Source organism: Callospermophilus lateralis, chromosome 7 (assembly GCF_048772815.1).
Source record: "Callospermophilus lateralis isolate mCalLat2 chromosome 7, mCalLat2.hap1, whole genome shotgun sequence".
Lineage (NCBI taxonomy): Eukaryota > Metazoa > Chordata > Mammalia > Rodentia > Sciuridae > Callospermophilus > Callospermophilus lateralis.
In genome coordinates this window covers 117,172,757-117,200,584 of record NC_135311.1, presented here as the reverse complement: position 1 = coordinate 117,200,584, position 27,828 = coordinate 117,172,757, and the positions used below count along the sequence as shown (strand labels likewise).

Here is a 27,828-nt window from a genome sequence, read left to right as displayed (position 1 = left end):
CACTGCCCTCTGCTGCTGCTGCTGAGGAATCAGCACCTGGCACAAGAGGGAGGACAGGAAACAAGCCCAAGGTCCAGGTGCCAGTCCCAGGGGTATCAGCTGTGTTTCCACACTGGGACCAGGACTTCAGCACATCTACCCGAGAGCTCTGGCCCCGACACGTCAGCCTGGAGATGACAGGGCAGGGCCTGCTGGGTGCTAGCCCCAGGGAAGGGCCCTGCTCCTGGAGCATTAATCCTCCACATTACCAGGCAGGGCCTGGGGGATTCCTGGGTCCTCTGTGCTGCCCAGCAGAGAAAAAGCACCAGCTCTCAGTTCCCTCTGAAGGGTCCTAATGGAGCAGGGCAGGGATGAAGCCACAGCTGAGGAGGAAGAGGCAAGGGCAGCTGACTGTGACAGGATGGAGGAGGCCTGGCCTCATCGGGTCAGAGACACAGTCCCAGATGCTGATCACCCACAGATCTCCCCCAAAAGACCGTCCAATCTGCCTGCAGCCTCCCCTGCAGGAGACGTGCACCTCTCAGGAGAACAGGAGTTGTTCGCCGGCCACAAGAGTATCTGTGCCCCCTCCCAGAGGAAAGGGGCTCTGTGTCCAAGGACTGGGACACAGACTGGCTGTGGGAATGTGGGGACTAAGAAGGAGGCCCACAGGCCCTACGCAGGATCCTAAAAGCATTCCTGGAGGGCGAGGAACGAAGAGCAGCCCTCCTAGCCCTTTCCACACAGCACAGCAGGCTGGACTTCTGCACCCAGCTCATCACAGTCAGCTGCAAGGATACAGGTGACCTTGGAAAAGCTGAGTCCGGCCAGGGTGCCCGGCTCACCCTGTATAAAGCACCTCTAGAAACCCTAGGTCATCCTGACGTCAAAAGGCGGTTTCGCGCAATGCCAGGGCAGCAGCAAGAGGAAATTAACCTCCAGCTGGCGGAGGCGGCCAGCCGGGCTGACAGGAGCAGCTGGGCTGCAAAGTGGAGGCAGAAATTCCTCAAGTTAATGCTTCCGAAGGCCCCTCGGGCCACTCCCAGGTCTTGTCTGAAGCTATTTACTTCCAGGGGGGAAAACCCTATTGATCTTCATTCAGCGGCTGTCTGCTCCCACACGGCCTCGACGTTTCAGCGTATCACTAGTCACCGAGAAATTTCTCATTGTTTTACACGCAGTGGCTCCCAAACTCAAGACGAGCGCTCCAGATGATCTGAGTGCACCGATCAGAGGAGTTGCAGACAGGGTTAGTTTGAGAACTCTGAAGGAGGGGACCTTACTCCCCTGGGACCACCTGCTGTTGTCTGCACATTCAGGAAGCTCAGGACCATGCAGTTACCTCTACTCTGTAGATGCTCTGAGAGCCCAGAGCTGGGCCAGCCCTTCCTCCCCTACCCCACCCCACCCCCATACACATACACCTGCTTTATGTCTCTGCAGTCATTTGGCTTTGAACTTCCCCTCTGGCTGGCTGGAGATCACGGCCATCCATCCAAGTTCCTCATCACACAGAAGGCTGGCCAGGCTTCCCCAGCTGCCGCCAACATTGCCTGGTCCCCTCTGCAAATTCTAGGCTGACCCTCAATCCTACAGTACGTCTGTAATCTTAGGGGAGATCTAACCATGAAACCTACAACGACAGAGTTCCCACCAGCCTGTGCTCAAGGGAACTCGGAACCCATAGAATATGCCAACCATGAAGGCCAACCAAATTGTTTAGATGGGGAAACTGAGGATCAAGGTGGGAAGGAGGGTGTGATTTGAGCAAAGCGGTCCAACAAATCAGCAGCAGACAGAGCTGACAATCCAGGGCTCCTGCCTCCAAGCCCAGTGCCCCCTCCACTTTAGCTTCTAGGTCATGAAACCTGGAAATCCAGGTCCCCACAGGAGGTCAGTGAAAGCCCATTCGGCTGAAAGGACCCTGAATTAAACCGCTTTCTATAAGTTAAGACCAGGATTCATCCAAACAATAATAACGATGATAATAATAATAAAATGCTGAACAATTTGCTTTGCAAACCTTCAATGAGCAACACTTGGTAATCACACACAGAATACATCTTCCACATATTCATATAAAATAATCAATGATCATTTTTTCCGCAGACTACAATCCAATTACTCTCTCTCCCTCGCTCTCTCCCTCACTTTCCTTTGTTACTTGCAAACCATCCAAGCAATCAATGCCTTGACCTCTCCCTCTGATAGACACAATTACAAAAAGACAGAGCAATGCAATTCATCTATTCAAGACGGATTGTTTGAACACTCTGTCACACTGCTGAGCCATCCATCTCCTTGTCTAAGAGGAAATTTCAGCCCCCAAAAGAGGCACAAAGAGAGGGGGCGGGTACAGTGCGCCCCAGCCCAGAGAGCCCATCTTGCACCTGCAGGTAAACCCTCTCTGGGCTGGTGCTCAGCGACGCCTGGCTGCTGGAGAAGGATTCAGCTCCAAGCTCAGCCAGTGCCTGCACCAGGCTTGGGAACCAGAAGCACCCAGCATGCTCCAGAGCCCAATATCCGGGACCTCAATCCCTGCAGCCCCGCCAGAGCCCTCAGATCCCAGGGGTGGGAGGAATGGGAAAATGGAGATGGCACTGGCCCAGCCAAGGCGGCGTGTTTGGGTTTCAGCATGAAAAATTCCCCCCACCCCTCTCCCTGCACCACATCCACTGTAGCTTTCTAGCTCCAGCTGGGGTTCAAGCACAAGCTCAGAAGGTCAGAAGCCCAGCCCCTAGTCTGCTCCAGAGAAGCCCAGAGGCCTCAGAGCCTTCCCATCCTCCACCAGAGCTGGCTCAGCTCCAGTGGTCACGTTTGGCAACCGCACAGCATCCCGGTCCCTGGGCTGGGAGTCAAATGGGGCAGGGCTCTTGGATATAAATGGCCTGGGCCGACACGCTAATTAATCCTGGGGCTTAATACGAAGAAGATTAGAGGAGAGGAGGGCTCTGCCATCCTCTAATTGCATTATTACATGCTGAACCCAAGAAAGGGTGGGCAGGTTTGAAGATGGGCTTCTCATGGTGGTGAGGAACCCCCAGACCTATTCAATTTCACAGTGAGAAGGGGTAAGGCAGGGCACATCATTCTGCCCCCATTGGGCTGCCCTCACCTGCTTCTGTCTCTCTAGGTCTCCAAAGACTTTCATCCCTGAGGGTGGGCTGCAAGTACATCTATCCCACCCCAGTAGAGGGAAGAGTGGGACCATGCAAGAGGGTCCTGCAAACCATGGGATGGATATATCACATCCTCAGGGGCTCCCCTTTTTTCTCTCAAGGATACCCTATCATGAAGGACCCTCAAAAAAATAGAGGATGCCTTCTTCTGGTCCATAGTTATTGGGCTGCCTGGCCCTGGAATGGTGATGACTTGGGTGCTGGGCAGGCAAAAGTATGGAGACAGAAGACATTCGACTTGCCAGGAGCAGCCTGGACTGCAAAGGGTTAAGCCTGACCATGAGGGCTGTCCCCAGAGTCCCCAACAGTGCCTGGCCTTCTCTTCCTCTCTGGGTGTCTGTCTGCCAGGGTCCCAAGCAAGGACTGAAAGACAGCTTGGGCAGAGCTAAGGCACTGTGCTCTACCCGAATCCAGATGTTCAAAGAGTCTAGCTCATGGGAGACCACCAGGGAGGAGACAGATCCTCTGAGGTTTTTGACCTCCTACTAGGAAAACCTCAAGTAGGGAAACCAAGCCCGACATCGGTTCCCTGCATCCCCTTCGCGCGGCTGACAGCCCAAAGTCGGTGCCTGGAGAAACGCCACAGAGGAGGAAGGTGGCCTTGGCTGGACAGAGTTCTGCCCACCTTGTGCCAGACGCTGGCGGTGGCTCCTCGGGAACCCAGGCGGCCCAGGTTTCCAGCCTGGCGGCCCTGAGCCCATGGTGACGAGGTTCCCCGGTGGCACGGCCGGGCCCAATCCTGCGGGTCGGCTGGCCTGGGACACGCACGGCCCCACCGCACAGCCCAGAGCGCTGCCCGCAGGGTGCCTTGGGCGGCCACAACAAAGTTAAAGCCCGAGCAAGAGTCTCTGGCGAAAAGAGACGCGGAGAAGCCCAAGCCCCAGAAAGCCGCGCGCAGACCCGCCAGCCGCCGCCAGCTGCGGAGGGATTTCGGCTAACTTTAACAACCACTCGCAGCCCTCGCTCGCCTCCCCGGTTGCGCTGGGCGGCCTCCGTCGCTCCCTTCCCCCCACCTTCGTTGCCCCCCGCAGAAACAGGCCTGGGTCTCCAGGGACAGCCCCGAGTGTCTGGCGGGAGACTGCTCCTCCCTGCCCCACGCCACAGCGCTGAATGGGGGCCACCGAAGCCGAGGGCGGCCACTGGGCGAGGAAACCCGCTTCCCTCGTCCTGCGAATCCGTACCCTGCGCCCCTGCCGCGCTGCTCGAGCTGAGCCCGAGGTGGGGGCGAGGGGCCCGCGGGGAGCGGCAAGGGGAGACGAGAGAAGTTGGCGCCTTCCCCAGGGCTCCTACTACCCGGAGAAGCCGAGTCCCAGAACTCGGTCTGCGGCCAGTCATGTTGGCAGTCGCCGCAAAATTCGCCCGGGTCTCGGGCTGGGACTGGAACCGTTCGCCACACTCCACTAGGTCTGACCTCCCAGGAGCGCGCCAAGGGCCCCTCGCCCGCCGCGGCCCGGCTGCCTCCTCCCAGATAAGTAAGGCCCGTGGCCCTGGCTTTGGAACTTTGTCCTCACCATGACAAGCTCTGGTGGTTACCCGGTCCCGCCAGTCCGGAGAGAGGTTGGGAAAATCTCTAGAGATCACGTTCAGAGGCCCCCATTCCCGCCCCCGCCCGGGCGCACAGAGACCCCCGGCTTCAGGGAGCCCTTACCGATCCGGATGACGTGGGGCATCCCGCGCGAGTCTGGGATCCAGAAGGCGCACACGAGGAGCCCGGCCCAGTATTCCCAAACCAGACTCCGGAGGCGCCGCCAGGGAGCGGTCATCGTTGGGCGCCGCCGAGCGTGCCCGGGGCGCGGCCGTGGCGGGCTCCCTGGGGCGGCAGCTCTAGGCGCGGGCGCGCAGCAGCCCCCGAGGCGCCGCCTGGCCCAGCCGCCCGGCTCCCGAGTGCCGCTGCGAGTGGGGGGCGCCCCGCGGCGCTGCGCACATCTTACTGGGGGGCCGCCCCGCCGGCGCCCGCCCTGCCTGGCTGCCGCCCACGGGCTGCCCGCGAGCGAGGCTCCTGGGCTCCGCCCGGGCTCTGCTCGGACTCGGCTCCGGCTCCGGCTCGGGTCGGCTCGGCTCGCGCGCGGGCTCCCACCTGCCCCGGCTGCCGGGCGCTGGCGGGCGGGCTGCACGCGTCTCGGGCCGCTCCTCCTCCAGCCGCCGCCGATGCTATCGCCCGGGCTCGCACAAAGCCCCGGAGTGGAGTTGCACGCGCGCACACACTCCCTCCCAGCCCCCTCCCCCGCGCCCTGCCTCCCGCCTCCCGCGCCGCCCGCCGCCCGCGCTCCCTCCGCGCACTCCCCCGCGCACACACTTCACATTCACACTCGCCGAGGCACACACTCGCGCGCTCACACCTGCGGAGGGGGCGGGGAACGGGACCCTGGACCCGGTTTGGGGGGCCGCCGGGAGGACGAGGACTCTCCTCGCTTCCCAGACGTCCCCATCCGCCCTACCGCCCCCAGTCCCTTCAACTGCGAGGGCACAGAGCCCGGGAGCCAGGCGTGGAGCGCGAGAGCTGGCACCACGAGCTGGGAGACGGCGGCAGCCCAGCGGCCCGACCAGCTGGAGGAGACGCGCCCGCGGGGAGCAGCGAGACCGGGAGCCCGCCGTCTGCGGAGTCTCGCCTTTCAGCTCCCACGCGGCCCGCGCTGGCTGGACGGCGGTGACCAGAGAGTGACCCGAGAACGATTTCCTTCCCTGGCCCCGTCCCTGGTGGAAGCAGGGTTGGGCCTGGGGGCTGGGGATTGGGGGTATAGAATTCAAAGAGAATTGTCCGCGCTGAGCCAGGGGAGCTGCGGAAGGGGTGAGAGACCCGGGCAGCCCTTCTGCGTGGAAGGCAGGACTTGACCACTCACCGCCGCTACAGGGCTGCGGAGGAAGACTGCTAAACCCCTGGATGTAGAGTTGGAGCCCACTGCTTTTCAGCCCTCTTCCCCAACTCTGCGAGAGGGGCTGGTGCCCCCTCCCCGAATCCTACTGAGAAACAATAAGGAGAAACTGTAATTTTCCGCGGGACGGAGCAGGACCCGCGGGGGAGCAAGCTGAAAGGGTTAAAAAGAAATGTTGTTTATTAGCAATAATAAATTTTTTTTTCAAGTGGCGCTGGGTGTCGAGGGAAGAGAAGGGCTGCGGAGCGAAGCTGGAGCAGGAGGCTGCGAATTACGCAGTTAGGCGAGTTTAATGACCTTTTTGACAGAGACAAAGCGGTGCCGATACAGTAGATAAATAAACGGATCTGTCACCGAGCAGCGGCTAGGCTGTGTGTGAATTTATTTTTCTCATTTAAATAATTTGATCTATTCCATCATTTCCAATCTCTCCCATTTGCCAGCTGTCTTGGTAAGAGCATGGCCCCCAACATCTGAAGAGCAAATCTTTAATTTTCTTACAAATATACTATGCGTCGGGCGCTAAACTGCCTGTTAATTTTGCCATTTCTTTCTTTGCCTTCCTGCCTGGGAGCAAAGGACCCTGGCTGGCTTTGTGCAGGGATGTGAATATCGCTATAGCCAATCCTACCAATTAGGAGGGGACTCCCTCCCACCTGCAGTGAGGGGACTGTGGCCTGGGAAGAGAGACTCCCTGGGCTCTCCCAGAGAGAAGGGAGACTTGGGCCAGGCTTGATGACATCCTCAATGATCTGCTGGTAAATGGAGGTGACTAAGGGTCTGTCTTTGCCAATCATGGGCCCTTCTTACCCTGAATGGGCAGCCAGTGGAAAAATCTTGCCTCCAGGACCAGAGGGAAGGACATGCAGACCAGAGCCAGAGAAGCAGCAGCTGGCCTTTGTATGGAGAAGAAGGGCTTCAGTGGGCCCAGCAAGGAGGCAGTGCAGGAGAGGGGAGCAGAGGACCCCACCCTCCAGGAGGGAGCTCAGGGAGCTCTTCATGGCACACAGTCCACAGCCCCATTACCTACCTATCAGCTCCCACAGCTGGTTTGGTTGCCCCCAAGGAATCAAAAGGCCTGGCTGTTCTCTGAGAAAACTCCAGCGGCCTGATGGAGAAATGAAAGGGACCTGAACTCAAACCAAGGGTGCACGGCACGGCCAACAGGGCCCAAGTCTGACCAGGGGACGGAGTGAGGCACCTGGGTGCCAACTGTGTGTGTGCTGTTCTTCAGGCAGCCCTCTGACAGGAGAGAGGCAGGGGCAAAGGACAAGTGGCTTGACAGGAAACAAAAGAAGAAAGATAGAGGTGGGTCCCAGAGGGAGAGCAGTCCTGAGGCCAGGAGAGGGAGGGATGGAGGGCGGGGAGGAGGAAGAGGAGAGGGGGCGTCCAGAAAGCTAGCAAGAGAAAGGAACTAGACTAGCAGAGCGGGAATCTGAGGACTCCTGAGGATGAGAGAGTGGCCCTGCCACCCATGTCTCCCTTGTCACCCCCAGGAAACAGCACAGGCCTGGCCTGCTCCTGCTGCATTCAGAGTGGGCGTGAGTTCCCCAGTGCTGCAGATGGAGGCTTTTCTCGGCTGCCACTAGGCTGCCGTGGGAAACAGCCTCCAGCTGCAGAGGCTCCTGGACCCAGTCTCCTGGCTTGGCAGCCCAGCCGGAACCCCGGGGGTCAAAGGGAAAGCAGCTCTCCCCCAACCCAGGATGGGGCCTTGTTCTTCACATAGCTGCGTGCCATTTTGTGATACAGCAGCCTGTCCCCTCCCAGTCCAAGAGAGAGTGGGATGCATCACGACAACAAAAAACCAGCAGTGATAATCAGGACTGCTTGTATTTCTCACTCGTTTGCCATGTTCCAGACAGGGCACTCACTACCTATCAGTTCTTCCAGTTCCCTCCGCGACCCATTCTTCAGGGTCTTGGTTATTTTTCCATTTTACAGATGAAGACTCAGAATCCTGGAAGGGTAAAGACCAAAGGCACACAGCTAGTGAGTGATCTTCCTCCCTTCCCTCCCTGCTCCCCCCTAATATCTGTTGGGCATCACTGTTTTCCAAGCTCTGGATGAGGAGCCAGGGCTCCAGCTCAAGCTCACGGTGACCCATATCTACACCTCCCAGGCCGAGGAGGGCAGGCCCTAGGGAAGATCCTTCTCCCCTCTGCAATGGCAGCTTCAGCCTCTAGCTGCATTTAGAAAGGCTGAGAGTAGAAAAGGATCAGGGTCCTTTACTGGAGCAAGCTAGGGTGCTCCGGGGTCCCTAACTCACAAAAGAACCCTGCAACCCTCTCTCCAGTGGTCATAGGCTTCTCCAGGCGGCCCTATTGCCAGCAGGCACCAGGTCTGGCACCATCTCAAGCTGCATCTCTGGGGATTGGGAGCCTCCAGTCCTGGCTTTTGGCATTGTTGGTAAACAAGTCTACCCACCAGCCAGCCCTCAGCTCCCCAACGAGGCAGCCAGTGCTGGATTTATGAGGCCTCCAAACCTCATTCAGACTAATGCAGCTTTTCATTCCCAAATAAAAGGGGCCGCTGTCTGAAAGGACAAGTGCTCCGGCATTTCATTAACATCCCCTAAAACGGCTGAGCTGGCCCAAGTCGCTGCCAGAGAGATTCATGTCTCCCACCGGCTCACAGGTGGGGATGAGGGTAGGGCTCAGTGGAGGGAACCAGACTGTCAGCCCCCACCATGGCCCCCTCCCTCCCCAGCTTCTGTGGGCAAGGCAGAGTGGCCCCCCGGTGGTGGCCAAGCCGCTCATCTGGACGAGTCCCCTGTGTGCATGTTTTGTTTAGACTGATCCACTCGGCTCTCGATCCCCCACAATCACGGTGAGTGATGAGGCCCTGGGCTCCAGTTACTGAGATTCATGATCTCCGCTTCCCTGAGAAGCCACTGAGCGAGCATGCGGTGCCGTTGCTGAGTGCAGATCCCTAGGACTTGAGTGCCCTCTGCTGAAGCCTGCCTACTTTCAGTTCTTCCAGCTGCCCAGCAGCAGGCAGGGGCTGGAGGGGCTGGACGCCGCCGTAGTCCTGGGGCTCTGGCCATTCCCTTCAGCGTCTGACCACCCGGGCTGCAGGGGCCACTCTGTAACCAATGCTTGGGGCACCTTGGTGAGAATAGGGGAGGGGCTGCCTCTTGCCCGGAGGGTGTGCTGGACCATAAGCACACAACTGCCACCCTTTGCCTGATCTTTGCCAACTGCCCAAGCAGGGAAGAGGGGAGCACCAGCCTTCACAGGACCGGCTGTGTTCCAGAGCTCTCACTCTCTCAATGGCAAAGGGCACGTGGACCGCAAAAGCCAAGCCCTAGCCCTTTACGGGACACTGGGACCTGCTTCTCTGCTCAGGAACAGAGACCTTTCTGTCAACTTGGAGCCTTTGTCCCTCATCCCAGTCTCAAGAAGGGAGAAGCACGGCCAGGCAGCCACCTGAGCAAGCCCAGTGAAGGTGGCATCACCTTAGATTTTTGTCAACAGTGAAGCAAGTTTATTCCCACTGAAGTCAATTCCTGTGTTTATTGTCAGCTTAACCCGCTGCTGCGAGTTATTTCTCTGCAGTGAGGGAGACAGGTAGACAAGCCACCAGAGATATGTTATTTCACTGACATCTGCGTTTGGATGGTCGTGGTGCGCTTCTGGTGGAGGAGTAAATGATACTCGCAATCCAGTTTGTATCTATACATAATGGAACAGCTGCGGGTGGGCTGGGAGCCCTGGGGGGCTTTGCTTCCTTATGGAGCTGGGTGGTGGGGAAAAGTGCCCACGGGAACCAGCTCCTCTCAGCCCTCCCGGGTCCTGGCAATGGAGCCCCTTCCTTCCACAGCTGGGGGTAGCAACAAGGTCCACTTGCTCAGCCATTCATTTCCTAATTCATTCATTCATTCATTCTGTTCATTCATTCATTCTTTGGACCATCCATTCACTTTTATCCACTCAGTTTTTCACTCATCCATTGATTCCTTTTCTCAGTGCCTTACCAATTCATCCGTGCACTCATTCCATCATTCCCTAATTAATCAATGTGTCCAGTCACTCAGTCTAGTCACACATCCACTTATTCATCCATTCACCGTCTTAACTGTTTGCTCACTCATTCCTTCTCTCTGTTCCTCGCCCATTCGCTCACAGCCATCCACTTCTTCATTCATCCTTTCGTGCATCACCTACCCTTTCTGTCCTGTCATTCAGCTGTTCACTCACTCATTCACCCATGCAGTCCTTTGTTCAATCGCCCACTCACTCATTTACTCAGACGTCCAGCCACTCGCTCACTCTCTCGTTCACTCTCTCTCCTTCTGGACTGCCTGCCCAGCAGACAGAGAAAAGACACCTGCCTGCTCCCCAGACACTGTTCAGGTGAAGCTACAGACACCTTTCCACCTCCTACTACAGCCTAGGCACCCCAAAATATGCTCAGCCACCCAGGTGTCCCGGTTCCTTCAAAAGCCCCAATCTCATGTCTTCTGCTTGGTCACAACACTCACAACCTTCAGCTCTCGTGTCCGACTCTATGGATCATCTGGGCATTTTCTTTGCTAGCAAAGACTAAGGCTTAGAAAGACCCAGGCCCACGTCTGGTGATGGATGTAACATCAGAGGTGTCACACAGCACCCCCACTCTGAGCCAGGAACCACACTGGCTTCCCTTTACATGATCCCTTGTCCTTGAAACAACCCAGGAATTCAGGGATAGAGAAACAGGCTAAGAGGAGTCAAACAATTTGCCCACTAAGAACTTGCAGGAGAGCAGGCATACCCCTTTGCTCAGTGTAAGGGGAAGAGAGGGAACAAATGGGTGTGTCAGTGAGCGCAGGGCGAGAGAGTGAACGAAGGGATAAAGGAGAGGATGAGCAGATGCGAGGGGGGGGGAGGGGCGGGGGGGGGTGTGAATGAGTGGATGCACGGTGGGTGGTTTGTGCTCAGGAAGCAGTTGCAAAACTGAGCTTCTGACCCAAGTTTCTGGACCTCAGTCTGGTGCTGTCTCCACTACTTGACACTTGCCCTCCTCTATCATGCCCTGACCTTGCAGTTAAGGAGCAGGAGCAGGAGGGGGAGGGGAGGCAAAACCAGAGTTAATATTGGCCCAAAACAGATCTTTGTGAACTGCCTCCCTCCAAGGCTGCCGAGTCACTTCTCCACTGCACCTGTCCCCCCCCCACCCCACCCCCACAGGCAGGAGGCTGCCATCATCCCTTCCTTAGAGAGAAAGAGACAGAGCAAGCAGTGAAAATCCAATCACCGAGTGATAAGAAAATAAACAAGTGAACTTCTCCAAGTTTGCCAGACTTCCCTGCCCGAGGCCAGCTTAATTAAAGTTGATGTAGAATTTTAAAGTGGGAAAATAATTAGGGCAAGTGGTAGAAAAGAGAGAGGAAGGAAAACATTGTTTTGTTTTGTGTTTTGCTCCCTCTTAATTATGCCACAGACTGTCTCTCCCATGGATCCCATCCCAAGTCTGCCCTCCGCCAAGTTTCCAGCAGGCGGTACCCTGTGTGAGTGGCGCAGGCACACCTGTGCCTCTCTGGCACACAGGTATGGTGCTTCTCCGCCTGCAAGACAGGCAAGGCGGGCAGGCAGCCAGGCTGCCACAGAGAGTAGCGCGTGCTGTGGATGCCTAGAAGGAGGAGCAGGGGCAGGGGGAGATGGGGACGGCAGTCTATGCCAGGAGTGGGCACTGGGTTCCTGCTTTCCCGTGATATCAGACGGCCCTAGCCCCCACCTCCACAAGACAACCTCTGCCCACCTTGCTCTAGAGAGAAGAGATTGTTGAGTGATCCACAAATGTCGGAGAAAATATTTAGTGTTTGTGCCTGGAATAGGGCTGGGGATGGCCCAAACTTCTGCTGCAGCAGATGCTAGAAAGCAAGATCGCTCCACACTTCAAGTACCTCTGAATCCAGATGGACCTTTGCTTTATTTACAAGGGATCAGAGATGCCGAGTACCAGCCTCATGGAACTGATCAGAGGCAGAGGCAGCCTGGACAGGGGAGAGTGGGTTTCATGAGAGAGAAACTCCCCCAGATTTCACTGAAGGAAGACTGCCGGCCTGCATGAGTGATGGTCTGTCTGTGTTGCCTTTACAAACAAACACGTGGGCAGAGGTACGTGTCCATGCTACTGCATACACACCCGCAAGCACGTACAAGTGGACATATTTACACACTCACAATGAACGGACATCCATGTAGGGCTGGTGAAAGCCCCGACTCTGGAGCCAGACAGCCTGATGTATGCGCTGACTTTCTAGCTGAGCATTGTTGGGCTCGTTTTCTGTGCCTCTGTTTCCTGTCTGTAAAATGGGAATCATAATCCTATCTGCCCTGCGGGGTTGTTGTGAGGATTAAATGAGTTAATAAGTGCGATGTGCTTAGAACTGTGCCTGGCACATCATGAGGGCAGGTCTCACTTAGCAACCAACTGTCCCTGCTGTTTGGACTTGTCAGACTCCTGAACAGAGCCCAGGCGAACATTTTCTTCTCCAAGCTTCCAATAGGAAGAGCAGTGTGTTTACTTACACGCACATGCACGCACACACACTCACACATACACACACACACAGATCCTGGACTTCTAGGCTGGCTGGCGTGCATGTGACTGGGGTGCCAATCGAGCTGTCTGCTCTTCTCCATCACCATCACATGGAGGCTGGGAGGTTAAGTTGGGGAAACTTGCGTTGATCCAGCAGGCTGGCTTGGTGAAGGGAATCCTAAGGCTTACACCCCAAATCGGCTGCCATGTTTTGACATTTCTCAAGGCTCCTTCCTCCCTATCAAGCCCTCATCCTCCCCCTCCCCCGGGGTTCCTCTTGGTGCTGAGGGTGGCGATATTCCTCGCCCCTCCCTGTGCCTCAGTCTACAATCTACCCCTCCCCAGAGCAGCTGCCTGGCCTCAGAACCCATTTAGAAAGAAAAGAACACACTTTTCCACTGAGATCCAAAGCCTGGTTCCTCTGAGGTCACAGGGGGTGTGAGAGGGGAGCTAACTGCTGAATGCCACAGTGTCCCCCCCAAGGCAGCAGGAATGTAGCCACAGAGGCAGCAGGAGGCAGGCTTGGGCAGGAGTCGTGGGCCTGGATAGAGGAGACCGGGCCGCGGGCTGCGACTGCGGGAGCCAGGCTCGGCTCTTTATCTCTGAGGCAGCAGGAGGAAGGAGTGATGGGGGACCAAGTCCTGCCAATCAGTTAATCCCAGACTCTGGTCTCCACCTGGGTTTGGTTGGGTTGAGTTAATGGGCCAGGGACAGATGCCAGTGGCCACAGCCTCATTTCTCTCATTTGGGTTGATTTCATTCTATTGACTGAGCCAACCGAGTCCCCTTGCTCTTGAGTCGGCACGTACGTCCCTTCCAAGGACCAGGATACCCAGAAAATCTTGGAGACATGGAGCAGCTTGAAGAAACATGGGAAATAGGGGGTGGGGACAGAGAATAAGTGCCTGATGTTTGTTCTTCAGGGACATGAAGGACTCTGACCTGGCCCACTAACCACCCTGCAAGGCCCGGGAGGTTCTCTGTTCTTTGGCCAAGGGACTTGGGACTTTGATGGTGGCCTTACTGCCCCAGGGAAAAGCGAAACATGATAGAGGCCTGGAGTGGGGCCACTAATGGCTTTTGACACCATCCCTCTCCTGGAGACCCCTTGAGAGCCTGGGTGGGAAGCGTGTGCCCTGGGGAGTCGGGAGCCCTCAGCCCCTGAATTATTATCTTGCTGATTCTTGCACCTGTGAGAGCCCAGGACAGAAGGATAAGGCTATGGGCAGGGATTCCACAGCCCCTGGTGGAGAGTCTGGGGCTCTACCTGCATCTGCACACACACTATTAAGTAAAAAATAGAAACAATTTTTCCAGATAATTCCAAAGAAAACACTTTTACACCAATCACATTTCAATTAAGCTCCAGCTGCTCAGCTACTTCTCTCTCCCATGCATTTAGTTTTTCCTAAGCGTCACTGGTGGCCCCCTAACCCAGGGACGAGAGGGCCTGAGGTGACACAGGAGGGCCCTAGGGTCACAGGTGCAATTTGAAGGCACAGACGGGGGAGTCTAAGGGGCACAAGCCCTGACAGAGTGGATGCAGGTAGGCATCGTGGGGACACATAAAATGACAAAGGGAATGTGTGTAGGTTTTGAGGGGACAAATGAGAACCTGAGATTCCCACCCAAGGGACAAAGGGACAAACTAGGGATTGTGTTCAAAGTAGGAATCCTTGGAACCAAGAAAAGAGCTGTAGAAAGATGGGTGGGAATAGTGTGGGAAGAGCAGCGGGGACCAAGTAGGGGATCTGAGGGACACAAGGACTCTTCCCTGTGAGCAGCTCCCAGCCTCGAAGAAGGGAAACACACCAACGGAGGCCAACGGCAGGAAGAGGAGGGGAGGGAACAGAGAAAGATGCTTCTTGCCAAGAGTAGCTGCTGCAGCAACCAGGAGCTGAAGGCCAAGTTTAGCATCTGCTCCTGAGAAGATGTCTGCAGGGCCAGATACCTGGGGCTTCTGAAGCACCAACCATGCCGCCCACAGGGAAGCCAGGGGCAGTGCACCCCCAGAGCACCCAGAGTGCACTTGGTGACCACCTGCTCTGCACCCAGTACAGTGTCTCCGCCCTCGCAGAGCTCCCAGGGCACCTGGAAAGTCCGGTCTGGAAACAAACTGTCCACATTTTGGGCCAAGCATGGTCATGGCAGGTGGACATTGGTGCGGGGGGAGCCCCGAGGAGGGAGAGCCCCCAGCAAAATCCATCAGCTTTCTTGAGCAAGATGAGAGAGGGGTTTAAGTCCAGGGGAAGCGGTGAGCTCAAATCTAGGTGAGCACTGAGCAAGTTACCTACAGATTCAACCTCTCTGTCCCCTCTTACCCCATACCCACCAACCCTGCAGTCAGAAGTTGAGCTCCCAGCCTCCATCACTTCCAATGATGATTTTCTTACCAGAATTCCCAAGGGATTGTGTTTTTAAAGGGCTTTGAGCTGGCACAGTGGTATATGCCTACAATCTCAGTGATTTGGGAGGTTGAGGCAGGAGGATTGCAAGTTCAAGGACAGCTTAACAACTTAGTGAGAACCTTAGTATAAGTAATAAAAAGGACTGGAAATGTAACTCAGTGGCAAAGTGCCCCTGGATTCAATTCCCAGTACCCTCTCCCAAAAAGGTTTTGTGAGGTATCATTTACTTACCATAAATGTCATCTGTTCAAGTATCCGATTCAATGATTTGGAGTAAATACCAGGAGTTGGGCGACCTTCACCATAAACCAGATTTAAAACATTTCCATTACTCCAAAAATATCCCTTGTGACCATTTATCTGGGGGGTGGGGGTCTTTGATTCAGGGCTTTGGGGTGGGGCTTAGGACTAAGGGTTAGAGCAAATTCCTGGGGTGATTCTGGGACAGTGGTGTTTGGGGTCCCACAGTAACAGCCACCATTGGAGAGGCTTTTCCAAAATGCCAAATGCAAAGAAAAGGGGGACTGTTCTGCTCAAAATCCCCCAGGGGCTCCCGGCCAGGTGCTTCACAGTGAGTAGCAGCATAGGCAGCCGGTGCCTGCTGCAGCCCAGAAACGGTTCTAGGCACTCAGATGGATTAATTCTCCGAATCCACACAACTAGTCCACAAGATGGGTGCTGTTAGGATTGCCATTTGATGATGAGAAAGGGGAGACACAGCTAGAAAGTGCTAGAGCCACGTTCTGAATCCAGGTGGCCCAGCTCCCAACTGCTCAGCCTGGGGACTGTCCCATGCTCCCTGGACTATAAACCATCCTCTCTCTAACGTCCCCAGGGCTTCCCTGCACGCCCCGATGGTCTCCACCCCTCTGCACAAGAACCCAAACCCACCGTCTGCTCTTTGTGTCTTTGGGCTTTTGCACCATCTATTCCTCATACCTCATCTTCCACTTCTCTCCACTGGGAATTTCCATTTATGCTTCAAAAACCCAACTTCAATGTCAGCTCCTTTGTGATTCTTCCTGCAACTCCCCCAAAACGAGCTGTTCCAGTCACTGAATTCCTCACACACACACCCCCCCCCCCGACTCTTTGGACACATCTCCGTTAAGGAGTGGATCGCTTAATGCTGCAATTAATGCCGTGTCCTTGCCAGTCTCCCCAGCTGGACTTGAACTTCTCTAGGTCAAGGGCAGTGTCTACTTTATGTCTGTACCTCCCACGGTGCCTGGAATATCAACAGGTTTGTTGAGTAGCCATGGTTCAGCGAGGAACAGGGGCTCGCCTGCCATCTCAATGCAGCTCCAGCCCGGGAGGGTCTTCTCCCCCAGTGTAGCAGGCCCTGTCTCCTTACCGGGCCGCAGCTGCCATTTTCTTTCTTTCTTTTTTCTTTTTTTTTAAGAGAGAGGTGTGAGAGACAGAGAGAGAGAGAGAGAGAGAGAGAGAGAGAGAGAGAGAGAGAGAATTTTTAATATTTATTTTTTAGTATTCGGCGGACACAACATCTCTGTTTGTATGTGGTGCTGAGGATCGAACCCGGGCCGCACACATGCCAGGTGAGTGCCCTACCGCTTGAGCCACATCCCCAGCCCCACAGCTGCCATTTTCAAAATTGCAAAGGACAACATGTTTCCAACTGCAGAGGCCATTTTGGTTTATCCTCCTCTGTATCCCGCGCGCTGGCTACCACACAGTCGGTAGGCAGCGGGCCCTCCGTCAACGCTGGTGTGAGTGAGCACGTGGGTGAGGCAGTGAATGAGGCTGGTCCTCCAGGTTCCCTGACAAGGACTCTGTCTGGCTCACGTCCTCTTTCCACTTAAAGACGCCTGGATCTTTCCTAACTCCACTTATGCAGGAGGTTAATTCAAGTGCTTTTCAGCTTAGCAAGCAATAAACAATTTGGTGTTGCAGGGAACTGTTCTGCGTGTCATATTTATGGATTGGAAGTGGGGGAGGGGCCAGGGCCATTATTAAGTTCAGTGTTACAGGGAATGTTACATGCCCTGCCTTAATTACTTTCCTCCCATTAATGAGATGTGTGGGAGGGGGGACACCCCAGGGAGGAGGACTAAAAGTCACCGCGGAGAAGAAAGGTATTGAGGCATCCTGCCAACTAGATAGAACAGCAGTCACTGGTGGGGTTCAGAGAGAGAGGCGGGAAGGAGGCTATCTAGAGGGGACCGTGACAGTGAATTCTGAGGGCATCGTTCTCTAGGCCTGTCTCTCCAGGGCCCTGTTTTCTTACCTTGTTCTTTGCCTAGCAGTTTCTTTCTTTCCACCGGCTGGGATCCTGTCTCCTGCCTACTGTGGATGCCAGTAAGAGATCCCTGGTCTCCTCTTTCTGAGCCCACTCAGAGGTCGCAGATGAGCTGGAGTCTACCATGCCCATGCCCCTTTGCAGTGGTGCGACATGGGGACCCTGGACACCTCTTCCCTCTGTCCCGTTGGTCATAAGTTCAAGGGTGAAGGCTCCTCCCAACAGAGGTTATGCCCCCATCCTCTATGGAGAACCTCCAAATGTCCTGCTAGTGGGGGACATCCAAGCCAACTGATACCATGTGGAGGCCCAGGGCTGGGCACTTCCCAGGGACCTCATCTGAGCCTCTTGGTGACCCGACATACCACCTATGATCCATGGTGAGTGACAGGTGCAAGCTGCACAGCTAGAAGCAATACCAGCAGCATTTGATCTCCACCGATCCTTCTTGGCACCGCTGCAAGCTAACTAGAGTTTCTGCAGACCGAGAGCCTGAGCCGCTGCCTCCCAGAATGGACCAGAAGCCACAGGGGCAGAGGGTGCAGCTGCTTCTACAGCATCAGGCATCTGAGGGTGGGGCACGTTCCCCCCAAGATCCGATGGATGGGGACCCGGCGGGGCCACCCTCCCTCACTCACGCCAGCTTCCCGTGCCAAGTCTCTTCCTCTTCCCCCACTGCCTGTGGGAGACGAGCTCCAAACCCAGCCCATCTGCTGCATCTTCCCGAGACTCCCGAGACGATCCAATTCCACGCACCAGATGGGAAATAGCATGTACATTTCGGATGGTGATTAGTGTTTTTGTTTTTTTCCCCAAACGCTCGCGTTAATGGAGCTCTTTCCTGAAAGTAAATTGGAGAGACTTTGGTTTAACAGAGTCTAATCGATCTCCGCCCCCTGCCCCCACCCCACATGTAACAGGACTTTTTCCGGTTCTGTGTGTCAGGGCCTCTCCCCACCTCTGTCCCTCTGCCCAGGCCTGCCATCTGCACTGACCAGAGCCTCTCTCCCTGTGGAGCAAAGCGGAACAGACAACAGGCCTTGCAGGCTGCAAAAGGACCATCAAGCCTGGTGGCTTCTCAGGCAGATGACTCCAGTGAGGGGTCCCTCAGCTATGTAAGGACAGGGCCACCAAGCCTCCTTGAAAACACCATTATATCCACAAACTAGAGGGGACTTAGACCCAAACAGATAAATCTTGACTTTGGTTAGGGCCACAACTTGGGAGGAAGTTTATATGCGATGCCAAATTCTTAAAGGCTAGAACTTTCTCTCTCTCTCTCTCTCTTTTTCTTTTTGCACCAAGGATAGAACCCAGGGATGCTTAACCACTGAGCTACATCCCCAGCCCTTTTTATTTTTCATTTTGAGACAGGGTCTTGCTAAGTCACATAGGGCCTCACTAGGTTGCAAGGCTGACCTTGAACTTGTGATCCTTTTGCTTCAGCCTCCCAAGTGGGTGGGATTACAGGCATGTGCCACCACACCCAGCTAGAGCCTGTATCTTTCTATATATATTTGATCCAATGCATGGAATGGAATAGGTGTCAAGAGATGCTTGCTGAAAGAATGAACTTCTGTGCATGTAGTTACACACAATACTTGTTTTATTTGTAAATTCACACACACACATGCGCATGCACACACACACACACACACACACACACACACACACACCACTGCTTCTCCCCAAAACCAAAGAGGAAATTTAGAAACACATATTTTATATAGTATACATGCATGCATGTAAATATATATGTAAACATATTCAGATATCATATATAGTACATAAAAGATGCTTTGCAATACTTTCAGAAGTTGCCTTGCTCAGTTTTATCATAATGCTATGAAACCAAAGTGGGGTTCAGAGAGGTCTTATAAGGTTACTGGTATCCCTTCAATTAACCAGCATGAGAGGGGAGATTTGGGTCCAGGTGCCCTAGTCTCCAAAATGCACAGAAACCTAGAAAAAGATCAGAATAGGAAGTGAGCTGATCATGTTACAAGCTTGAGCTTTTAAGAATGGTTTCACTTGCCCTGGATTGGATGGGCCAGGAGACAAGTTAGGGCCTGGTGAGTGGAACACACTCATGATAAGGGCCTGGCCTCAGATGGTGGTGAACATAGAAAAGGTAGCTGCCCACAGGAAGGAGCCATGAGCCTCTGACAGAAGAAATGTGAAAGATGAAGTGGGTTGGGAGGGTGGCCAACTACAAGCAGACAGACCTGCAGGGAATTTAGGAAAAGTGCTAATAAGGGACCATTTGGCATCACTGGGTTTCAGATGGACTCAGGCGATCCATTTGGAATGGACTTTAGAGTTTGCAAAGAGGTCTGTGGTTTGAGGTACTGATCTGGGCATTTTTTCCTCCTGGGGGAAATAGGAAGTTGTGGACAAAACCCAGATCCCCTATCACTCTGGAGGGAAGGAGCCAGGAGCAGACGCTGGAAGCCCAGTTCTCCAGGTAGGCGAGGAGTCAGGAGATCAGCTAGGAGTTCACACTCAGGTGTCCACACATGGTGTCATGCAAGTAGGAAATACCATGTGCATGCACTTAGCCGTGTTGTCCTGTATATCAATACACTCATGTCAGCCTATGGTGCACACATGTACCAACACACATGCATGCATATGCACGCTCTACCAGTGCTTGGTGCAGAACTTCTTACAGAAGGTGGTAAGAAAGGTGTAGGAACATGGTGAAGGGGGCCCCTGGCTCCTCTGTTCCTGTGGGCTGAGTAGAAAAAGGTGAGTGAGAGAAATGTGGAGCTGCTGCCAAATGGTAGTCCTAATAAAGCCTATCTCCAGCCACCTGCTTGGGTTCCCTGAACCCAGCTGGCTAACTCACCCAGCTCTGGGACAAAGGGTTCAGCAGATCAACTTCACTACACCATTGTGTCTCCCAGTACTGTTCTTCCTTAGGACATATTCATCTTGTGTCCCAAGATGGCTGGGACATTCCAGGATGGAAGAGACAGACTGGCAAGTGGGCACCCCCTTCCAGCGCCCCCTGCAGGTGGCTGCAGCTTTGCTCTCGCCTAAAATGATGGGGGTGGCGGGGAGGCTGCAATTTGGAATTGGTCTTCCTGGGCCAGCCTAGACCTGATGGCTTTACCTATCATGTGCCCAAGCCTCTAAGACACAGGACCATCAGCTTCCTGGTGGCCCAGTCCCTGTTCTCAAGAGAGCCAGCTTAGCAACAAGCAAAGTAAATGTTCCTTGGCTGATGTGGGGAGAATTAACAAGACAAAGGGCGGTTGGGTAAGGAAAGGAGGTGGAGGCTGCCCTGCTTCCTGGGTGGGCAGGAGTCCAGGTCTGGGGAGGCCAGGGTGAAGGCTCTCAGAAATTCCTCACCCTGTGTCCTTTCCAGCATTGCCAAGTCTGTGAGCTCTGCACAGAGAGTCTGGATTCCTAGCCCAACTGAACAAGCATCAAGAGACTTTAAAAGCTCAGTGAACATGTCTGTCTGTTCGTCTGCAGGTCTGTAAGCGGCCCTCCCCACAATAATCCTATAGGAAGGGGGAGAGGAAAGTGCTTCCACCTTGCAGATGAGGAAACTGAGGCTGTAAGGTCACAAGGTTAGCAATTAACAGAGCGAGAGTACCACCTGGCGTTTTGGTTGGAATTTAACAGAACTGCCTCAAATCTGGCTTTGTCTCTCAGTTGTATGAGGCCAACTGAGTTGTATGTTGTCGGTTAGGTTGTATGATGACAACCTAGTTGTCATGATCTCGGTTTTCTCGTGTAGACAGAGAATGGGAAAATAAGATCTACTTGAGCATTTGTTGTGAGGATGTGAGGAGAGGCTGTCCCCAATGCACACAGTACGGTGTCATGGGCACAGCAACCTTAGGTGCTCCTTGGTCCTTAGCTAGAGTTGATCCCTGGTCCCTTGACTTTGAATTCATGCTTTTCCTCTGTAGCGTGCTAGCATGCTGTGATATGGTAGCCCTCCCCGCCCCAACAGCACCCCGAGGGTCTCAGCTGGATTTGCAGGTACCTTTCCTCACTCTCACCCAGGCACTGGGTCTGAACCCAACTCCCTGGACCTGTGTGTGCAGGCAGGTGTAGACGTGTGCATGTGTGCATGGGCCTCCATGTGGCAATCAGGGCTTCTGTCAATCAGAGTTCTGCATGTTCTTTTTGTTAATGGGAAGTCATAGAGTGGCCCAGGAAGGGAGCCACAAGGCCATGCTGAGTCTCAAAGTCAGAGCTGCAGTGCCTTGCCATTAGAGTTAATGCCAGGCTCATGAATAGCAGATGAGCATACTGCACAGACCAGCTAAAGTGCACCTGTTTTTCACTGGAGAGTGATTCCCCTTTGGGGGGGGCTAGGAAAAGGCCCCTTTCCTAACCACCTCCCTCCACTGCCTTCCCTCAGGTTGCTCCAGGGTGGCTGACGGCCAGCTGGGCCCTCTGGGAGGCTGTTTAAAAGGCGACTCTGCAATCTTCATGGCTGCCTTGTGGAGCCTGTGCCTGTTCCCACCCTCCACTCCTCTCCACCAGTTCCTGCCTAATTATGGAGGGGCTGGGGCTGCCTGAAACCCAGTTCTGGCTTCTTAGCAGCTGGCTCTTCCAGTCCCACCTCTGCTTCCCTGGGAAGAAGCCATGTCTCTAGAAGATACTGAATCAGGGGCTTTACTGGGCTGGGGGCCTGGATAGGTGAAGGGACCCTAGGACAGGGCAGGGGAGAAGAGGTGCTAAGGAGCCTGTGGCAGGGTCATAAAGGCTCCCTGACACTGGCCACTGAGAATCCAGCCCTATTCTGAAAATAATGTTTCTAGAGCAGTAGAAAGAAGCTGGGGGTGGAGGCAGGAAGAAAAGCCACCTGGTCCACAAATCTGCCCAAGGACATCAACCAGCAGGGCCCCATCCCTCCTTAGCCAGAGACCTTCTCTCTGAACACCAGAAAGGGTCTCCACATAAGGGCTTGCTGTCTCAACATCTCTGCATCAGCCCTTGAACGTTACATTTCTTATCCTTGGTCATTAAAATACAAAAGAATTCCAAGAGTGAAATCCAGGGAGGCCTCAGGTGTTCCTAGATGCATCCCATTCTGTTCCTGAACTCATGATGGTTTGGGTGAAGAAATAGGGAACAAGGTTGCTATTCAGTGGGGAGAGGTGGGGGACAGGGTTACAAAGACTCAGAAAAGGGTAGGGGCATGTCCAGGACCCCATGGCTCCATCCTGTCCCTAGTTGCAATGTCCTGGTGGTAGGAGAGCTGGATTTTGATTTGGAGATAGGATGCTTCCCAGATACCCACCGGACACCAACCTCTGGAGATAGGGCTCCCCGCTGCTAACATTCTTTGAATGCACGTCTGGAAGAGGCTGGCTATGTAGAAAGTCTTTACTTTCCTTCTTATCTTTCCATCCATCCATCCATCCATCTATCCATCCATCCATCCATCTATCCAATAAATATATATTGAGTACAAATCTTGTGGCAAGCACTTAGGTATTTCCAAGGACTTGGAAATGCAGGGAAGTATTAAGCCAGCTCATGTGGCCTCTGACCTCATGGAGCATGCAGTCTGGTGAGGAAGTTAGGCACAAATCAAATAGTCACATAAATAAGTGGGTAAGTACAGACAGTGAGAAGGGTCCTCGTTTTATAGATGCAGCACAGAGACACTACATGCCTTGAAGCTATTTCTGACTCGAATTACTCATGTTAATGATGATACTGGTTCATGTTTATCAATCACTTACTGCCTGCTAAACACATGGGGCACGATTGACGTGGATCATCTCATAATTCTATAAGGTAGACGCGGCTACCATCCACGTCATGGGGGAGAGGAGACTTGGAGAGCCAACATTACCTTCCCAGGATCACACAGCTTGCAGTGGCAGAGCCTAGATGGGAAGTAGGGTGAATCTGGTTCTGAAGCCCTTGATTTGACATTGCCATCTTAGGCTTCATAGGCCTCCCCCCTAAAATGATATGTAAAATCTGGGGTATCTTCGTAGTTTTTATGAAAAAATTCAGAGCCTGCATCAGTTTTCCCAAAAGTTCCATGACCCCAAATGGGTAGAGATCCCTAGTGCTCAGCCACAAAGCACAGGGCTGGTCCTGTTCCTGCAGGGACGTGGCCACATGTCACATATCTTGGAAGAATGTTCCTAACAAGCAAGTCACCAAGCTCAAGCTCAGACCTCTCTCTCTCTTTTCATTTGGCTGGGTGGGGGATACCAGGGATTGAACTCAGGGGCACTCGACCACTGAGCTACATTCTCAGCCCTATTTTGTAATTTATTTAGAGACAGGGTCTCATGGAGTTGCTTAGCACCTTGCTTTTGCCGCAGTGAGCTTTGAACTTGCGATCCTCCTGCCTCAGCCTCCTGAGCCACTGGGATTACAGGCATCTGTTTTTATCCACCCAATTCAGCTTTCCATGTTGTGAAGACGCTTGGTTTTCTGAACTCTTGCAAGTCCCAGCTCAGACTCTTGGCCTCTTGAAACTCCCAAAGCCAGAGAGAGATGATTTAATCAATAGGCACCTATGCCCTGGCTAATGGGTCTGAAAACTCGAGAAGCCAGCCCTCTGTGTTGGAGCATCCATAACTTCTCCATCCCAACGACTCAATTGATCGGCAAATTCCGTTTACTTCGGAGTGATCATTGGCGGGTGGCCGGGAGCCAGAGCCCGGACAGCACCGCCCCCGTGGGTAATAGCTCGTGATTGCCCGATCAGGCGGCGGAGGCAGGAGCAAGACTACAAGATAACTGATTGTTCATAATTGTCAACCAAATTGCATCCATCGCATTGAGCTTAAAAAACAGAGCACAAGAAGCATCTCTTATTGATCCCTGCAGGTTACAAACAAGATGTGACTGCTCCTCAGAACCGGAGACTGGGTTCGCATTGATTTTTATTCTTTTTCTCCTTTGAATAACCTACAGTGGAATCTGCGAGCTGATTTTCTAACCTGAAATTTCTCAAGGTCTTGCCTTTCCAGAGGTTGGGGAAGGTGCGGCGAGTGCTCTGAGACGCATCTACAGGAGCTGGGGAAGTAGCATTTCTGCTGGGAGGCGGTAAGGGAGGCCCCCTCCTCTGACCTTCATGGTGACCCCAGTGTCCTTCTACATGTGCAGTACTGAGGCCTCTCTTCCAGGGGCAAAACCCTCCACGGACTCCCAATTCAAAGGACAGATGGGTCGGAAATCAGGCTGTGGCAGAAATTGTACTCAACAAGCACAGAGTTGTATCCACTCAAAAAGGAAAAGAGGTCAGCTTTCCCTCTTTCCGTGTTCTCAGCCTTTGCCATACCTGGGTAAATGGTAATAATGGCACCCAAGAAGTACTTCCATTTTAAGAATATGTTTTTATTTTATTCTCCCAAGAGCCCTGTGCAGATGATGCCATCGTTCCTCCCATTTTACCGATGAGGAAATCGAGGCCTGGAGGAGTGCAGTAATATGCCCAAGGTCACACATCAGCTCACAAGGACAGGACCTGCGCTTGCAGGAATTTATTGTTGATGTGCAGATCGTGACAAGGTGCGTCTACACCCACCACCCCCAGACAGGCGAGTGAGCTCCCCGGAGCAGGGAGGATTGAGACCCGGGTTCCGTGCACCCTTGCTGAGCAGCCTACTGTGCGGCCCGCCATGCTGGATGCTGCCTCCTGATCAGCCCACATGGGCCCCACGTTTGCTTGGGGAGGCAGGTATCTCGCCTGTTTGGCTGACAGGGAAGTAGAAGCCGGGAAAGAAGATGTAAGTTACCTGACTTCACACAGTCAGTAAGTGGAAGCGCTGTGATTGGAACCCAGGCCAATATGTCCCCAGAGCCTCGTGCTTCCCTTGATGGCCATCTGCAGCAGCTTCCAGAACAAGCCACCGCGACGATGCGTTCAAATCCATCTAATACGGCAAGACTCGGCGCTCGCAGCCTCCCCGGGGGTCCCTGACCTCAGAGCTCAGGGAGCTTTGCCCCCATTTTACAGTCAGGGAAACTGAGGCGCCGCGGCCAACAGTTAGCACTGCTCCCCTTTGTTCTGTGGGAAGTCGTTCCTCAGCCTGTTGGAGGCCAGGAAACTTTCCACCAACAGGCGGGCTTGGGAACTGGCTGGGAAATGAGAACTGGCACACATTAGTGACAATCTGGCTCCCGAACAGGCAGCAAAATGCCCTGTTGACAGATCTCCACTCGGCATCAGATGGAGGGTGTCTTCCAAGACCCCAGGGAAGGGCCTGGAGTCTATTTCTGAAGTCTGCGCTCAGCCTCAGGCTAATGAGGCTGTGCCCTGGCCGAGCAACAAGGAGAAGCAGGCCGAGCCCTCGCAGCAGGCCCACCAGCTGGGAGGCGAGTGGCCAGCCTGCCCTTAACATCCATCTTCCAGCTCCAGCCCCTCCGCCCTCCCCCTGCTGGGGGGTCCAGCCAGCAGCTGTCTCTTTCATAAAAGTCTGAGCCATTAGCTTCCAGCAAGAAAAGGCTTGGAGCTCATGGGCAGGACTTGGGGACCCTGCTCCTCCTGGGCTGCCTGCAGGCCTGACTTGTCCCCACAGGTGGCTGGAAATGCTCTAACCATATTCTTCCTACCAGTGGTCCTGCCAGGAAAGAAAGTAGCTTCTGAGGTGTGACCAGTCTCTCTCCAGCTTTTCTTTAGTTTATTTTTAAATATCATGGGTTATTTTTTTTTTAGTAGATTTTTGTTTATTGGTTTTGATTTGGTTTGGACACCCACTTTATTTTAAAGCCTCTCTCTTGATCTTTGCAGATACAGACAAACGAGGATGCCCATTTGTTTTTGAGGAACCCAACCTGCCAACAATCCAAATGAACCCATTCTAGGAGAATTTGTTCAGGAGAATACTCAATGTCTACAAGATCCTTGGTAAAGATCTAGTGTGTCCAGAATCACCTACAGGGCTTGCTAACGCACAGATCCCTGGGCTCTACACACAGAATTTCTCATGGCACAGGGTCTGGGATGGGGCCTGGGAATTTGTTTTTCCAACAAGTTCCCAGATGATGCTGGAGCTAACGTTGGAGAACACTTTTCTAAACTGCAGAATACTATGCAGACGTTAAAAATAGTGCCGTAGAAGAATATATGTTGATTTGAGAAAATGCACATGCTATGTGGCAAAGTTAAAAGCATGGGCTGTCAAGTCTGAAGAATGCAGTCAGCATAAGTATAAATATAAACGCAGATACTCGCGGAGAAAAAGAGACTGTGAGGATGGCTCCCGATGAAAAAGCTGGGAGCCGTGGTGATGGGTACCGTTCAAGGTCAGGCAGGCTTTGGGTTTGGACTTGGGTTCTGCCGCGTCCCGTGGACCGCGAACGATGCTGAACGTCAGGATGGCTAGCTACTCAAACCTCCGCTGTCCTCATCTGTGAAATGGGGACAGGCACAGAACTGCCTTATAGGGCGTTGGCAAAGACAAAATAAGATCCTAGGAAAGGTTTCCGTTCAACGGCTGGTGGATTTCTGTAACAAAGAGTTCCAGTGTCTAGACGCTGTGTGTTAGTACCATTAACAGGGAGAATTGGTGGATACTGGGTTTAGATTGATTTTTAAATCTGTCTTTTCCTGTGTTCTACAAGTTTCCCCATTGAGCACGTGCTACCTTTGCCATCAAGACAAAACCAACACATATTACACGTATGCTAATTACCCCCCAACTCCCCACGTTATTTTGTTCAGATTTAGTCCTACATAGGCAACACCTAAACACCAACCCCCAACCTTGGAAATTGGGAAAAAAAAAAATCAGTTTTAAAGGCAGACTAAGAGTTTGGGACCTTTGAGAACCTAAAGGCCTCTAAACACCGTGTTCCCAGGCGCCACGTCCGTGGTCTCTTGATGCTGACCTTGGCAGTGGCTGGCCCCCCAGGCTCCCTGAAGACTCTGCCCAGGAGATTCCAGGGTGATTGGACTCTGTGGAGAAGGTCCCCTAAGCTGGTGGCAGGATCCCTGCCTGAGGAGCAAGGCTCTCCTTTCTCTAATTCAAGCTCCGGAACTGAGGCCCTGGTTCAGAGGGAAGGAGGTGGCAGCACAGAGCCAGAGCCTGAGAGTGGCCGGCCCCCGACGCTTCCCCACGCTGGCTTTGCCACTCACCAGCCGGTCCCTCCCTGTCTCTCGACCCCAGTCTGCTGCGGGGCTCCCATCCCACCTCCACCATGTTAAAAATAGGAGAAGAGCATCCTGGGTGCTGACCCCAGGCATGGCTTCATTCAGTCTTTACAATCCTGTGTTATAAAAGAGGAAGCCGAGGCGCGGAGAGGTCTTATACCTGACCCAAGGTCCACAGGGCCCACAATGACCGAGCAGGAGTGTGGACCGCCCGGGCCTGTGGAGTCCAGGTGTGACCCACTCATGGTCTGGCACTGTCCCCGACCACTGCCTCAGTCGTGTGCCACCACATACCTGACCTCCCTGGTGAAGAATGACTCCCCTGCCCTTTGTGACCTCTGGCCTCAGGGTCTCAGCTTGACTTCCCACCTCTCCCTGCCCTGTCGATGGAGGTGGCCTGGTCCTGCCCTTCTTTCCAGATGCACCTCCTAACATGCTTTCCCTGGCTCTTTCCACACTATCCTATACTTCTCTACAGATCTAGTCTATTCCTTCCACCACAGGGGCTTTGCACATG

General features: G+C 53.9%; 1 protein-coding gene across 2 annotated transcripts in view; it reads right to left on the bottom strand.

Moving 5' to 3' along the window:
* The window catches only part of Grik3 (glutamate ionotropic receptor kainate type subunit 3), a 205,794-nt gene extending 200,873 nt beyond the window's left edge, over positions 1 to 4,921 (bottom strand). For both annotated transcript variants that reach the window (XM_076862952.2, XM_076862953.2), the window contains exon 1: positions 4,807 to 4,921. In XM_076862952.2, the coding sequence (XP_076719067.1) occupies positions 4,807 to 4,921 (115 nt within the window). The remainder of the gene's footprint in view (positions 1 to 4,806) is intronic.
* Positions 4,922 to 27,828: the final 22,907 nt, after the last annotated feature.